This window comes from Phyllopteryx taeniolatus, chromosome 12, assembly GCF_024500385.1.
Source record: "Phyllopteryx taeniolatus isolate TA_2022b chromosome 12, UOR_Ptae_1.2, whole genome shotgun sequence".
NCBI classification, from domain to species: Eukaryota; Metazoa; Chordata; class Actinopteri; order Syngnathiformes; family Syngnathidae; genus Phyllopteryx; species Phyllopteryx taeniolatus.
Genome location: NC_084513.1, coordinates 10,791,761 through 10,808,443, shown reverse-complemented (window position 1 = coordinate 10,808,443; position 16,683 = coordinate 10,791,761). Strand labels below are relative to the sequence as shown.

Sequence of the window (16,683 nt, the reverse complement as noted above, 5' to 3'; positions counted from 1 at the left end):
AAAACCGGTGAAGTAATGAGCAAGTTGCGACTCAATTTACCGACGTGCCTACGTGGTGGCCATGTTGGGAAGGTAAAAGTTCCTGGAGAAGGCAATGCATGGACAGTGAAATTAAGCCATAACTTCCTCATTACTCAACCCATTTTCATGACATAGTGTTTTGTCAATGCCAGGTATATTGTTATAATTCTGTGACTTGTAAATTTCGTCATAAATATGCCACAATGTAACCCAGTAAAGTATAACAAACAATGCATTTATAACCATCCATGAATGGCATTTGGGTACAGGATGCAAAAACCCACAAATGTAGACAACAAATAAACACACACATGGCAGATTTTTGAAATACAATAATTTATTAAAGCATCATTAATTTGTTTGATATAAAACATTTTTCTGCAGATTTTTTTTCTGTTTCTACTGGAAAACAATCAGAAAGTTGAAGATACAGTCATCGTCAATGGCAACGTTCATCAAGAGTCTGGTGTGGCCGCCGGCAGCTTACCAGATCTACGCAACTATGACAAATGAGGAGGACAAAGGATGCGAGGTGTATACTAAGCTCAATCTATATGTATGGGTTATTATTATTAGGAATGACAACACACATCAGCAAGTTTTAATATTGGACAATTGCTTAACTACAAGGCACACAATTGAGCACATTAACAGCTTATGTATTTCCTGTGAACATTAACAGCTTATGTATTTCCTGTGAATGCCGTGTGTGCCCCAAAGCATTTCGAACGTACTGGCAAAACTGCAGCTAACACTCTGATTATTCTCAAGTCCATCTGTATTGCAAATAAATAAATACCCCTAAAAAACACACGGTAAAAACACTTTAGTATACACACATATACACACTGTAGCTACCGTTCTAGGCTAATTCCTCTGTTAGTGTCTTGGCAAAAGTGCAGTGGTTATCTTAATCATCAGTTTGCCGCACTTGTTTCTTTCATACTCGGGGACGAAGTTCAAGGTCAGGGCTCTCAGTAAGGCAAGCTGTCCCACTTACATACGCACATGCACCTGAGGGAATCTCCATTCAGTGAGAACATTCATTAAAGGGGGGGGATGTCCACTTAAAAAAAAAAATTATTTACGCAACTGTGGCATCTATTAGGGTGGAGGCAATTCAATATAAAAAAATATTGCTTTGGTGCCATCTTGTGGCATTTTGGTTCCAAGGAAGTAGTGACGGAGGAGCTTTATTTAGTCAGATAATGGCCCTGTCCGATAGACAACGTAGTGCTTTGTCGCCTTTTTATAGTACTATGGGAAATTCTAAACTGTTTCAGAGGGTGCGTCAGTTACTTGTGGCTTTTCGCAGCACTCACTCACTTCCCACGCCGCCTTGTGTTGAAAGTATTTGTCGTAGGGGGTGACGTCACCACACACCTAATTATCTCAATGCGTGAAGCCGCAGCGACTGCGTGAACATGCACTTCAGTGGTGGAACACTACTTGTGTGTAAGTGGATTGTGAAGTTTACCACCCCAGGACTCATTGCCAATGCCTCTTTGTGTTGAAAGCAGTCGTTGCCATCCAACACGCGGGCACTCAGGTCACATCGCATCGAATTATTTGAATGTGCAAAGCTGCAGCGGCTGTGTAAACGTACATCAGATGCAAAATGCTACAAATGGAGTGTGACGTAAAACACCACAAGACTCACTGCGCAGACCTGTTTGTGTTGAAAGCAATTGTGATGTCACCACACATCTAATTATCTGAATGCGTGAAGCTACAGCGGCCATCTGAACACGTACTTCAGAGGCAGAACGCCACTTGTGAGCAAGCTGAGTGTGAAGTTTAACACCCCAGGACTCACTGCCCATGCCAATTTGTGTTGAAAGCAATCGTGATGTCACCATGCATCTAATTATCTGAAAGCGCAAAGCTGCAGAGGCTGTGTGTACACACCTGTGTGCAAGTGGAGTGTAAACTTTAACACCCCAAACCTCAAGCCCACACTTCTTTGTGTTGAAAGAAATTGTCACTGGCATTGCCACACATCTAATTATCTGAATGTGTGAAGCTGCAACGGCTTTTATTTTCGATAAGAGTAGGGGTCACTATTTGGGGAAGTACGGTATATTTTGACACATGGTTTGGTGAAACATAGGCCAAGTTAATTTGGCCTTGCTTGTTAAAGGCTAAAGTAAAATTTGAATAGTGTGAAAAGGGACCGGTGTACATCTTCCAAACGACATTCAAAGCTTCAAATGGTGCATGTTTTTTAAACACAAACATTGCTGGATGAGTCCTTGTCACAATCTCTGTTTTTGCGGTGATTCATTCCTCGTTGCGCCAACATATTTAAGATTAGTATTTTACCCATCGATCATCTGATCCAGTTGCTGCCGTAGCTGGACACTGACTTGACACTGCATCGTTTCTTCACAATCATGTTAATGTAGGCTTTCATGATCTTTGTGATCTCACCAACCTGGAAACAAAACATGAAACAAACAGTCAAGACAAGGGAAGGAAGAGTTCACCTCACTAATTTTTATTTTATTTTTGCTTTGCATTTTTGAGATCCAATACAATGGAAACACAGGTAAAGAATTAATAAAAAGAAACAGATTTTGGATTTGCTCATGAATTTCAATTAAAATTTATATCAGAATCGATTTTATTGCCATGGTCAGTGAAAGGTACATTCACAACCAGGAATTTTTCCCAGTTCAATGGCTCGACATGAAACAGAGATGGTAATAATAAAATAAAAATCTAAATAGACTAAGAAGAAAAAAAAAACAGTATGAAATAACAACAGCACACTGGTTGGGAATCACTGCTCTAGTGGTACGCGAAAGAATCACTGCCCAAATGCAGTTCAATTGTATTTTACTTGTTAGTACAATTTTCCTATATTTAGGCATTGTTTAATATTCAAACTGTGCATAAGTTTACAATAACTTGCAATAATATGATTTAAATTAACATTTCGGCCTACTATGTTACTGTGTTCTAATGTTGGTGATGATGGTGGTACTTGGAGCACTCAGTATTTTTTCAAGTGGGACTTGGTGGAACAGTTTTGAGAATGACTGGCTTAAATGAATACCTCACTGACCATTTTTATCTTTGTAAAGGCAGAATTACTTATTCAGCTCTTGTATTGCAGCTCACTGATAAGACTAAAGCTGAGTGTACTTTTAATCTGTAGCTGGAACACAAAGAAGTACCTGTGGCGTCTCAAAGAACATTTCTCTCTCATCCACGGTGATCTTGTACATGCAGGGCTGCGGAGCTCCAAAGAATATGATGTGCTCGTAAGGGAATGTCTCCAGGGGCTTGGGCTCTCCTCGCTTGTACACTGACACATTTTCAGCACTCACACTCAACCAAAGGTCATGTGGGAAGCCTCCTTCTTTGCACTGGGAACACACAAATGCAATATAGTACAAATTAAAGGCAATAATAATTCAGATTTGTTTTAGAATCTGGAGATAGGCGGAATGGAGTGAAGTATCAGGACAGACTTCTTCATAAATTCATTCGTCAGTCAGGAGTTGGACTTGAGCCATGAAATAAACAACAAAATGTTTTGTAATGTGTTTTCCAAAAGGGAAAATAGCACTCTATAATATTGTACTTTATAAGAAAAACATACTGTTGTAACATAATTAAATAGAATAAAGAATGAAACAGTTTTGTGTGTCATGATTAATTCATTGTGGCCTCGTCTGGTGTGTACGACTTGGCCACCAGGGACAGTATGATACAGTCATGCTGACACAAACAAAGAAGAGTTTAACAAATACTTTAAGTGACTCACTCAGTAAGCTGCAGGTACATTAGTCATTTTTCAAAGAGGATAAAGAATATATGCCTATGAGTATTGTTATACTGTCTGTGTACATGTGTTGCTGCACCACAACATCGATGCTGGTTTTGCTATTCTTCAAAGTGTAAGTACCTCCACATCGAACAGCGTGGATCCATACCCGGTCCACTCCTTGATGATAGTCATGTAGTTGAGCATGGCCTGGTGCTGGAGCAGACCTTGCAGACGACACCACTTCTCCACGATGCTCGCCCTGGTGGCCGACATCTCCTCCTTGAGCCACATCTCCAGCATCTGCTCCTCCTCCAACCGTTGCTTCTTCAGGGAGCCCGTCTTCAAGCCTCGCCGCAGGGTCCCGTCCAAGAAGCTGGTTCTGCGCCGTTCCAGAGTCTGACCTGACCCCGAGGCCGCGCTCACCTTGGTGTACTGCAGGATGCGAGCGCGCAGGCGGCCCACGGGGTACACGCTCTCCAGGCTCCACGCCGCCCGGGTTTTGTTGCCGTGGAGGAACTGCAGGCGCAAGGCGGCCAGGTGTTGCAAAGTCTCCTCACGGGCTGGGAAGTGTCCTCTGGTTAAACTCTCATGGGCCTGAAGGAACACGAAAGGAGTTAGCATGTCAGCACTGGATGTGATTGACTGTCACTCAACAAGTTAAACCACGTGTCAAACTCAAAGCCCAGGGCCCAGGTCCAGCTTACCACCTCCTTTGTCAAACTAGTTATGCATCAATTTGTATACTTCGACTGGAAGTGAAAATAAACAGCTTGAAGCAAGCACCCTTTACCTCTTTTTTATAGAACTGTGCGAGCACGAGAGTGAAAACAGGCATCAAGTAATACCTTGAGATATATGAGATATGAGTTTGATTTGTTCGGTGACCACACTGAAAACATTTGTATCTCAAATCATCTTTCCTCATTGAAATGAATGGAAGTGCCATTAATTCATTCCAGCCTCCCCCCAAAAACCCAATTTTTTAAAAATAGGAAAAAAATGCACTGTATAATACTGTACAGAAAAAAATATATTTTAATTATAAAAATATATAAAGTAATAACATAATTAAATAGAATATGAATAAATTAAATAGTTTTTGCCACATTTTTTGCTTCAATTCAATGCACATTGTGCTGCTCCTTCTGGTGTGTGGACCTTGGTTACTTGTGGGCAGTATAATACAGACATACAGATATACATGGAGATGGTCAGTAATATTAGTTGTTCTTCTCAGAGGATAAATAATGTCTGTACAGTGTTTACCATTATATGTTAGCATTATGCTAGCAGACTTTAAGACAAAGTTATGTGGTTGTTTTAAATACACATAGTAAATCTCTTTGTTTTGTTTAGTTTGACATTCAACTGCAAATAGGAGTGCCAATAAAAAGCTTAAAGCCTCTCTTTAAAAAGAATTTTTCATTATCTGCCAAACTGCTGCTTGTGGTTAAGTGAGTTGAGTTTAGTTCACTGCCATCAAACAGTGCTCATATCTAAAATTTCTGCTCGCAAGTCGAAGCAAAAAAATCATCCAAATGACGGCCCGTATATCTCGAAAAACTCAGCGTGTGTCTACTTAATGTTTCTTGCAAAAATGTATACCAAAAGTATGAATGGTCTTCACTTTGAATAATGGTGAGATATTGTATTTGTTGTTACCAAACCCCTTTTCATAGTAATTAAAACGATAGTTTAGCTTTTCATGACATTTGGGTTCAAAAGTAGTTATCCATCAATTTGCTGTGTATCTTCACAAATGCGGTTTAACTTTTTTTCTGGATATGAAAGGTTTTAGTTGCAAATTAAAAAGAAAATGTTTTTTAAATGTTTTGCTTTGTTAAGCTTCAGAGAGGAGAAGGATAGGTCATCACACATGCACAGTAATAAAACCTTTATGCTGCAGATTGCTTTAAAAAAACAAAACAATATGTCAGAGGAACACTGTACTGCATGTTTATGGTTTCAGTGAAAAGAGCCCCAACTACAATGTGACCTGTGACAAAAGTGAGTTTGAAATCCCTGAGTTAAACACACCTGCTCAAACATGAAGGCAAACTCCACGCCCTCCTTTGGCATGCTCTCCACATCCAGGAAGCAGTAGAGTTTAAAGTAGAGCTTCCACTGGTGTACGGCTTCTTCACTGCCAGCCATTCTTGTCACAGTATAAAAAGTAGTAATAAAAAGTAAACATCATGGAACATCATTTTCTTAATCAAATTTAGCATGGTGTACTAGGGGTTAGCATGCCGCCTCACCGTTCTGAGGTTTGGGTTCGAATCTCAGCTCTAGATGGCTAACCTTAACCCTCCCACATTCCAAAATGTATAGGACTAAATAACCCTCCGAACCCACCGCCTGCTGATTTTAGTGAGGCGTACGTGTTGATAATGCCAAATGTCACTTCGAGCTATAAGCGTCATTGTGTAGTGGTAAAGTTGACTAATCGACTAGTCGTTTCAACCCCTAGTAACCTGTGATCCAGACCGCTCACCTTTCAAATTTAGCCAGCACGTCCGCCACCAGGACTCTGCTTTCCACAGCTCGGTCAATACTGTTGTTGTGCTCAAAGAGAGCAAACATGTTCCTGCTGTCCTCCATGGCCAGACCTCTGATCAGCTTCTCCACCACCTTGCGCAAAACCAAGCCACAAAAGTCATACCAACCATTGGAAGCCTTACTGATTTAAGAATAAAAATATGTCCATACCTCTCCGGCAGTGGTGTGTGAGTTAATGGAGATCTTGCAGGAGCCTCCCCCGTGACAGTAGACTGTGGTGGTCATTTCCTGTCTAGTGAGCAGTGCTATGATTTCTTCTTGGGAGGGAACAAACTCCCTGGTCTTGGTCTTTTTCAGAGACTCGCTAATGAAATGCGCAAACATTTCGATCTCAGTCCCTGGGAACAGCTCCTTTATCCTACAATCACACACACAGGGAGTTATGATCAGAGGTGGCAAAAGTACTCATACTACTTGTCAAACCTGAAGTTGACATAGACTATATAAAAAGACACACTTTTTTTTCCTCACTGTCTGACATGAAATCAGACTAAACTTTTCCTGCTTTACGTCAGTTAGGTTTACTAAAATTATTTGTATTTGCTAAACGGCGGTATAATAAGAGAAGGATTTCTGAAAACATTTTTTCATTTCTTCACAGTACAAAGTTTATATACATTTCCTTAATATTTGGTGAAATCGCCTTTAAACTGTGTGACGTGTGCCAAATGTTTAATGTCCTTCCACAAGCTTCTCACAATAGTTGGCAGGAATTTCAGCCCATTCTTCCTGACAGAACTGGTGTAACTGGGCCAAGTTTGTAGGCTGCCTTGCTTGCACAGTTCTTTTCAGATCATTAGTAATCTTACCGTATGTAAACTTTTAACAAAGTAAGTAAACTTGCCTAAAAAAGTCATTTCGTGATTCTGCCATTTAGCAAACAGAAATAATTTCGGTAATCCTACTTTATCTAAAACAGGTTTAGTCTGATTTCCGGTCAGACAATGAGGAAAAAAGCATGTCTTTTTATATAGTGTAGGTAAACCTCTGGTTACAATGATAAATAGAAGCACAAGTTTAAAAAAACTCGGAACTTCTCTGAATTCAAATGAACTTTATTTGGGGGTTAATCAGAAGCACTTTAAATGGTGGCACGTATGTGCTGATTCCCATTTAATATGATTTTGAATGTGATTGGTTAATTTACTTTGCACCCCTGGTATTAATAGACTTCTATGAGTGAGGTCTCAAAGTGTGTGTCGCACCGTTTGAGGTGAAACTTGAGGTAACGCAGGATGCCGCGACTGGGCATGAAGGTGCAGCTCATGCAGGTGAGGAGATGCCAGTGGGCACGGTTGGCGGGGCTGTTGGGGTGCGGGACGTGGTTGGTCTGTTTGATCAGCTGACAGTAGACTTCGTCTCTGAGCGGCCTCAAGTCCTGGCACGTCTGCAGAATCCCCTGGATGATGGGCACAGGGTCTGACACCGCCTCCATCTCTTGCAGGGAGTTGAAGATCTTAACGGCTTCGTCTTGAAGGCTGGTGTAACCCTTCTCCTTTTGCACTGAGAACGACGGAGACGGACGTTTGAATTAATGATCAACCCCTTAACAAACTAACATGTTTAGAGTTACAGTGTACAGGAGGTCCTCAGTTTACAAGGTTTCAAGGTTCCAAACCACGCCTAATAAATTAGTTTACACAGTAGCTTAAGGATATGTGGTCACACGGCACAAGAAGACATGCTCAGATACAGACGTACTCACTGTTTTTTATTTAATTGTTTTATATTTTTGGCCTATAAGCGTTTTAAATACAAATATTTGCTGTATGTGACTTAACAGTGGTGCCTTCACTTAAAAGTCTACCAGCTTACGAGTCGATTTTTTTGCTTTGTGTTAATTGCCCAAATTTGGCTTTAGATATGTGGCTACTCGAGTGAGGTGACAAAAAAAAAAAAAAAAAAACGTAATTTTTTTTTTACCTTTACTATGTTTTTATATGGCTCCGGTTTCCTCCCACATCCCAAAAAAATGCATGGTAGGTTAATTAAAAACTCTAAATTGCCCGTAAGTGTGAATTGTGAGTGCGCATGGTTGTTTGTTTATATGTGTCCTGCCATTGGCTGGCGATCAGTTCAAGGTGTACCCCGCCTCTTGCCCAGAGTCAGCTGGGATAGGCTCCAGCATGCCCGTGACTAGTGAGGATAAGCGTTATGGAAAATGAAAATGTTTTTATACAATACAGTGCTATTTTTCTTGAGGTCTACTGTTAGAGCACCTTGTTGTTGGTCGTGAGTGCGCGCACCTCACAGAGAGAAGGCGGAAGAGTGAGGTGGTAAAAAAGGTCCGCCTTAACATCCAACGGGTAGTCTGGGGCTTCCGGCTGGTGTGGCCGTTTTAGAGTGCCTCGTTATCGGCCGTGACTGGGCACACGTCACGGAGAGAAGGTGGAAAAGCAAGGGTTTTAAACAAGTCTGACTTGATAGCCGGCGTGTGGACCAGGGATTCGGGTTGCTACAGCTGCTTTAGCCACTAAAGGCTTTAAACGGATATATTTTTGTGGCTCAAACATGTAGTCACTGTCTGTGTAGGCATAAGAAAGATGCTAGACAAAGTAGCCTCCATTTTTTCCAAGGCGTAGTACTGGTATTTGATTGACAGTTGAGCGGGGCGTTGTTTCAGCGGACACGCCCACAGCATTTAAGAGCAAAGAGAACGGGTGGATTTCTTACGCTTTTGAAGCCTCATTTTACATACTTGCCGATTTTTATAATCATTCAAATTTGCCAGGTTTATTAACAACACTCTTCTCTGAGGTGTGTCAAATTTAGAAGACTGTATCAAAGTGTCAACAACTCACAGTGGATGCTGACATCGCCGTAAGGCAGAGGTAAGAGTGGGGAGTGCAAAGGATGCTGGGTGTATCTCAGTATGGGGTTCCTCCAGTACGTCTGCTCCACCGCCTCCACATTCAAACTGCTCTCCTAAGGAACAAAAAAAAACAACAAAAAAAACAGCAGATCAGTGCTCCAGAACTGCTTCAAACTCAGAACAGTACGCACATCACCGCAGTACATCCAGTAAAAGGGGCAGGAGGCAAACAATAGTGTTTTCACAACACACATAGTGAGTACCTCACTTTACTACACACAGTGTCCCTGCCAGAGACTTGCATGGCTGAAAAGAGTTGTTTCAAGCATATTAATGCCGCATAACTGTAATGTGTTAGTGTAGCCATAATAACCGAGGCACAAAAAGCCAACCTTAATGTCCCTGATGAGTTGCTGCGTTGGTGTTTCGATGGGAACTTTGCTGTCTATGGCTCCCTGTATGGCATTTGTCCACCGCATGGCTTCGTTCAGCATTTTGGTGTACAGGCGGTATGAGTGTTTGCGTCCATGGATGATGATATTCCAATAACCTGCGATAGGAATAGAAACAGTTCACAATCCATTAGCGCAGTGATTGTCAAAGTGTGGTACACAAAACAATCATTGATGCAGTACAGTTCAGTTGTATTTAACATTTTTAGGACAATAGATTTGCCTTTAATCTTTAAGAACTGTTTGTTGTCAAACTTTTATTTAGGTATCACCGTTATTGTAAATGGATGGTTGGATGGAATTTCTATCTAACTTATATGCAATGCCTTTTAAATGAATCATTTAATCATTTAAGTACAGCTTTTTTAAAATTTCCCTATATTGTATTTCAGCTCAGTGCTGATTTGAAAATTGCATATTGTTCTAAAAAGGACATTTCTCGCCTAAAGTGAGGATGAAGGCAGGCTGTGTCGTGGCCACAGAGTTGGACATCCATCATGGAAAATCCACAGCATCCACTGCACGCTACCATCTCCAGACAAAGGAGCAGCTTCAGTGACAGGTGGCTGGTGTATTTTTTTTTTAAAAGACTTGTGTATAAGTTGTTTAATATATATATTTTACATCTTTATGATCTTAGTATTTTTTTTTAATTCCCCATGCCTGCTTTGCCTTGTGTTGGTGTTTTTTTGTTTTGTTGATCTATCTATCTACCTATCTCGAAGGCTGACTGAACTAACCAGTGTCCTTGAAGACCTTTTCGTCCGGCTGGACCACAGAACACAAACTATTGAGGACCAGTGTTCCCAGTTTGGAGACACTGCGCTCGGATGACTTGTAGTAGTCCAGGGAGTTGGTGGTTAGGACGAACCACCGCTTCTTCAGCTTTAGAGATGTGCTTTTCACCCCCGACTTCATCTCTTTATGCAGCCAGCCTGTGGGAAGAAAACCATTATGTATTAGAGTATTAGCTTTCATTTTATTATTGTTGATATATTTTGGGTCTGACTGCTGGCTGACCTCTGACTACAAACTCCTGTCCATCCCCTCTGGAGTCTCCCTTGGATTTCTGCAGCAGGCCGATCCAGTGGTGCATCTCTTCGGGTGTGTCCGTGTTGCAGTGGATCACCCGGTTGGCGGTGATGATCACAAATGAGTTTGGTCTAAAAACGTCAACACGTCACTTTACTATATACAGTAATGAGTACTCAAACATTGTAAATACAGTGGTACCTTGAGTTATGAGGTTTATTTGTTCTGTGACCAAACTCATAACTCCATTTAGTTCTCTTACTTAAGCAATTGAAATGCCATTATTCCATTTAAGCCCCCCAAAACCACCACAATTTTATGTTACGTTTGCAATAAAAAATAGCACGGTTTTGTTTAAAAACATAATAAAAGAGTCTATAAAGAAATACAATTATTTTATAAAGTGTAATTACTGTATATACTGTAGAATTTGTGTGTTGGATGTGTGCCTTTCAGGGGCGTGGCCTAATGAGTGACATCAGGAGCTGGAGTCGGGTTGCCACTTAGTCTGCGTGTGAGATTGGCCGTGAGTTGTGGCCTATAGCAGCTCCTTACGAGTGTTCTCATTTCATATTTGACCGTTTGTCCCGTTCATTAAACGGCTGAAAGTGCATCAGCGACTGTGGGGCCTTGCCCACATGCGACGGCATTACAGTACCTTAATAGTTGTTTTCTTTCTTCACATCACTCGAGCAAGGACTCATTATTTATGTGTGAAAAATATTTTAAAAATATGACATTATTTAAAATTAAAGGCCTTGCCCCAATAAATATCTCAACTCTGTGCTTAGTACTATCGTAACTAATGTCTGTGACCGCTACAGGAGGAAATGCAGTAAATCTGTACTACTGGACTACGTAGGCTACAATTTCTGGACCTTGCTTACCTGTCAGGGTTGTCTGATGCACAGGCCGAATCAATTAAGCCCACATCTAGCGTGCCCTGGATGGTCAGAAGACGTGAATACAATTATGCTTAATCATGATAACTATTGATGAAATAATGTTAACTTTATGAATGAATTTAAGATTCAACAAATACGTCTCTGCACTACTTCTGTACTTAGGGTTAACTGCGATGCAAATGACTTATTAGGTCCGAATCTGCATGATATTTCATCCATTCTTCATTATTATTGGTCAGAAGAGGAGCTGAAGTCAGGGGGGGGGGCAGTGGGGAGTGTTGGGGTAGAAAAGCACTAACCACAGCATTCTTTGGGTTGGCCTGTTCGTGGTGCATCTCCATGAGTTGCTCTGGACTGGCGTTGTGGACCCGACTCAGTACGCTGAACCAACCGCTGGATGCGACCACGGGGAGTTCAGGAAAGTAAACCAAGGGTAAAATGTCAGTACAGTTAATTGGAAAATAATATAGCATGACGTTCCATTGGCAACCACAAGGGGGAAGTTTATTTCCAGACACTACTAGTACCAGGAGGTAAAGACAGGCTGGATGTATACTGCAGTGGTGGGAAGTAACAGAGGACAAATACTTCCTCAATGTACTTAAGTAAAACATTTTTCAGAATCTATTTTATTTGAGTATTTTTCTGATGACTTTTTACTTTTACTTCCTACATTTTAACCTATATGTGTACTTTCTACTTTCTTTGTCCTTGAATTCATCATGAACTGTTACCGCGCAGACGATCAATCATACATACAGCAGAGGCGACAGACAGACGTATGCTGCTGTGCCAATATTGAGCAAACCAGCCTGCACAGATTTTCCAAAAAAAAGAAATGTAAGTTGAGTAAAACTTTAACACGTTGATAGTGTAGCCAATTTATGACAAATTAAGAGGTAACATAAATGTGGTGTGAGTCGGTGATTATTGTCATTACTAATTATTACCCAATGCTTTTTTCAGTCTCTACTAGGGCTCGGTTTTCTTTTCCCCCACTTTGGGTGTGGAACTTAGCCCCAGAGATAAACGGGGGTTCACTGTACAGGCAATAAACCGGAATTGGACCTGCAAAATATAAATCCAGCCTTTGATGTAATGAGCCGTACCTGGCATCTTCTGGAGATTCTGCATAGATGTGATAAGTCCTCTCCTCAGTGACAATATTGAGTGCATTTTCCTTTTCATGATTGTCCACTATCTCCCTGTAGAGGACCCGTAGTTAAACAACCAACAAGCTTCTGTCTTTTTTTATTCAAAGTAAAATCTCAAATAGCATCATTCAAGGTAAAAAAATATATCAATACAGTAGATCTTACTTAGCTGTGCGCACATCAATAGTCCCTTTGAGCTTTTCCTCGCTGTCATTTTCAAAGTACATGAGCTTAGACTCCCGTAAGACAAACCAGCGCATCTTCCAGTTTCGGCGCGACAACGTGGACATTCCGCCACCTTTCTTGTAAAGCCAGCCCGACTTGACTGAGTCCTGCTTGGCCCTGAACCACATGAAGGTCTCGTCCTTCAGCACACACCAGCGTCGACGCCACGGGATCATGAGACCACCTGGAAATGGAAGATGGAAATGTTTGTACCCCTGTGATTGGCTGGCGACCGTTAAAGGGTCAGCTGGGATAAGCTCCAGTTCACCCATGACACATAATGAAGGAGACTTTTTCTTCCCTATGAGACAAAGCTGACTAAATTAACCTCTTTCACTAAACAAGTTTGTGCCAAAGTAATATTTCTAAATTAGAAATGGATTTCGCCTGAGCACAAAAACTGAAAAGGTGAGTTTTTCAATGAACCAAAATAAAAAAATAATCAGTGACTAGGCGAATTAGAATTTCTGAATACCGAATTCTTTAAACAACTACTGAATAAGCTGCTTTTCAGTGGTTGCTTTTCATACGCTTGAAGCGTATCCATTCATTCAAAAAAAGAAAAAAAAAAAATTCTCAAATTTGGCCAGATAACTTTATATACCAAACAAGTGGTATGTGAAAGAATCACTGCCTCAGAAGAGTTCAGCTGTATTTAACTTTAAGCTCAATACATTTGCATTTCGTCTTTAAGAACAGTTTTTTTTTTTTTACACATTTATTTAAGTAAATGTATTTTGCTAGGTGGTACCTTTAACACACAGTTGTTGCATATTCCACTTTGCTGGGTTCTGTGTCTTTTACGGAAAGGCTTCATACAGTAAATATCGGGTCTTCTGTTACACTGTGATGCAGGATATTAGTGTGAAAGAGGATTTTATGACCCTACTCACTTTTCATGTAGAGGTAACCGTGGAAGTAGGGAGGGCCGACGCCATTCAGTAGACTCAGCCTGCCGTTGGAAACCTCTTCGTCCGTGTCCACATAGCCGTCGTTGTCCTCGTCGCTGTCAATGAACTGAAACAAAAAATGACAGACGCTTTGTCCTTGTGCGCCTTTTGACTTTGGCATGCACAAAAGAAGAAACTGTGAATATATCTGTGCACCTGAGAGTTCTGTGCTGAAAATAACATAACTTATAAATAACAAAAAAACTCAATTTGTTACGTTTTGATTTGACAGCATAAGAGAAACTTAAGGTGCGTATAACCAACTGACTCACGGCACTTTCACATAGGCAGTACTAAGGATGGGCAAATTTGACAAAATGTATTAGAATTATAGGGAAAATTGATCAGTAAATCGATTAATCGATTGTGATCGGTGAGGGAATTGGTAAGCATATCTGCCTCACAATTCGGAGGTTCTCTGAGGTTCGATTTGAATCTTTTCCTTTGTGGAGTCTGCATGTTCTCGGCATCCTTAGGTGTGCATGTGAGTGTGAATGGCTGTTTGTCTCCAAGTGCCCTGAGATTGGTTGCAGAATAATACTGCCCGGAGAGAACTGACATCTCCCACCCTCAGAAAGGTTTAGATTGACCTACAATGCCACAAGATGGAGCTGAAGCAATACTTTTATATGACTACATTAGACAGGGCTTTGGGTTGAGCACAAAAACAGCAAATAACAGACAAATTTAATTCATAACCCCACTTGCAACTCAAAACACTCTTCTCGCAAATCCTCTTTACCCAGTGAAATGAATAGAAAAAAAAAAATCTGTTCTAGCCTTTGTGCTCCTTCAAGTGTGTGTGCCTTGGACACCAGGGGGCATATAGACACATACAAAATAATTTCACAAGTGACTCAGTAAGATAAAGTATTATTCGTTTTTCGCAGAGGATAAAGAATATATGCCGGTCAGTATTGTAATTTTGTCTGTCTATATGTCTTGTTGCACCTTTTGTGTTACTTAAAGTGTTATAACACCGCCACATAGATCCTATTCATTAGCCTGTCTATGGCATTTTGTATTGTGTGTTAGCATTAAGCAAGGAGACATGCAAAGTGATGTGGTTGTTTTAAATAAACAATGTTACTCTTTGTGTTATGTTTAGTTCAACAGTAAACTTCAACTGGGAGTTGCAACAAAGAGCTTGAAGCCTGTCAAACTGTTCGAAAAATACATTGGCTGAGCTACGGCTCGTATCTCGGAAAAACTCATAAGTCGGGTCAGTTGTAAGTCAAGGCACCCCTTCACTAACTTGTTCTCACCGAGTCCGAGCTGCCTTTGTAGGAGTCCAGGCTGTTGTGGGTGCAGGACGACTTGCGTAGCGCCTCCTCATCCATAATGTGGCCATTGTTGATGCTTGCCCCCGAGGTCCTGTGAGCCTCCTCAAACTCCTCCTGGTCGTAGTCCGACTCTGCATCGGGCAGGTTGGAGCAGGACACTTCCTGGCTCAAGGGCTCCAAGTCCGAGACCTTGCTGTTGGTGATCACAGGAGGAGCAGAGAAGGGATTTTGGGAGTCTGGGATATAATTGAGTCCGTTGGAAGGGGAAGCCAATGGAGGGCTAACCAAGAGTCCCTCTGAAAAGGCCGGTGGAGGCGGGGGGAGGCTTTGGAATACGTCCTTGTCAAGGGACACTTGAGCTGGTGGGGGAAAGTCAGGTAGAGGAACGCACTCGTCCTCAGCGTGGAAACCCTCGTCTGCCTCCTCCTCGGCCAGAGGAGCGGTGGATTCAGTCGGGTCGTGGAGGTTCTCCTCGCTCGACAGCGACGGCTCCAACCCGCCAAAGTCCAAAAGCTCCAGGAACTCTGTAGCCACGCGGGAGGCCTCTTTCTCCAGTCGGTAGATCTCAGCCTCCCGCATCTGCCTTAGATCCTCGTGCGATATCTCGCCCAGAAGAGAGACGCCGTCTTCCTGCTGCCTCTGCAGGCGTTCGATTTCTCTCTCCAGCCGCAGGATCTCCTCCATTTGACGGCTTTCCTCCTCCGTGGTGTGGTTGTAGGACACCGTCTGAGACAGCGCCTTCTGTAGAGAAGATAATGACAGACGACATAAACATTTATGAGATTCATGTTTCTACTGTGGAACCTTGTTTTTTATGATTAATCCATTACAGAAAGTCTGAGTAAAACCGAAATGTACGAAATCCAAAGCAATATTTCCCATAGGAAATAATGTAAATCCAATTAATCTGTCCTAGACACCCACAAATATTCACAAAAAAATAATTGTATTGAGAATAACTATAGCTTTACTTAACAACGGAGTAAAATAAATATAAATGACTAATGAGGTCGATAACTAAGCAGACAAAATTTAGACAATCCATCCATCCATCTTCTTCCGCTTATCCAAGGTCGGGTCGCGGGGGCAGTAGCTTTAGCAGGGACGCCCAGACTTCCCTCTCCCCAGCAACTTCATCCAGCTCTTCCGGGGGGATCCCGAGGCGCTCCGAGGCCAGCTGGGAGACATAGTCTCTCCAGCGTGTCGTGGGTCGTCCCCGACACGCTGGAACAAGACAAGACTTTTTCCCTCACTCGTGAACAAGACAAGATTTCTTGTGTAATTTGTTTACTATTATGTGGACAGTGGAGTATACAGTAAATATCGTAGACCAGTGATTGATTAGTGGTACGCAGGCTCTTTCTAGTGGTATGTGAAATAATAGCAGCCTAAGTACAGTTCAGTTGTATTGAACTTTTAAGTTCAACTGGTCAATTGGAGACTGCGGTGTATAAATATGCTATACCAATGAGTGACCAGAAGTGGTTTACATCGCCCATATAGTATCAGCTCCAC

At 41.6% G+C, this 16,683-nt stretch overlaps 1 protein-coding gene across 3 annotated transcripts in view; it reads right to left on the bottom strand.

Moving 5' to 3' along the window:
• Window positions 1-338: 338 nt before the first annotated feature.
• Window positions 339-16,683, bottom strand: part of myo10l3 (myosin X, like 3) — a 95,639-nt gene continuing 79,294 nt past the window's right edge. For all 3 annotated transcript variants that reach the window (XM_061791868.1, XM_061791866.1, XM_061791867.1), the window contains 17 exons: window positions 15,151-15,909; window positions 13,829-13,952; window positions 12,876-13,119; window positions 12,666-12,761; window positions 11,856-11,949; window positions 11,539-11,594; window positions 10,640-10,782; window positions 10,360-10,554; window positions 9,560-9,717; window positions 9,157-9,280; window positions 7,561-7,858; window positions 6,506-6,713; window positions 6,291-6,427; window positions 5,834-5,951; window positions 3,935-4,390; window positions 3,201-3,392; window positions 339-2,455 (listed from right to left, as the gene is read on the bottom strand). In XM_061791868.1, the coding sequence (XP_061647852.1) occupies window positions 2,351-2,455; window positions 3,201-3,392; window positions 3,935-4,390; window positions 5,834-5,951; window positions 6,291-6,427; window positions 6,506-6,713; window positions 7,561-7,858; window positions 9,157-9,280; window positions 9,560-9,717; window positions 10,360-10,554; window positions 10,640-10,782; window positions 11,539-11,594; window positions 11,856-11,949; window positions 12,666-12,761; window positions 12,876-13,119; window positions 13,829-13,952; window positions 15,151-15,909 (3,507 nt within the window). In that variant the 3' untranslated portion in view covers window positions 339-2,350. The remainder of the gene's footprint in view (window positions 2,456-3,200; window positions 3,393-3,934; window positions 4,391-5,833; window positions 5,952-6,290; window positions 6,428-6,505; window positions 6,714-7,560; window positions 7,859-9,156; window positions 9,281-9,559; window positions 9,718-10,359; window positions 10,555-10,639; window positions 10,783-11,538; window positions 11,595-11,855; window positions 11,950-12,665; window positions 12,762-12,875; window positions 13,120-13,828; window positions 13,953-15,150; window positions 15,910-16,683) is intronic.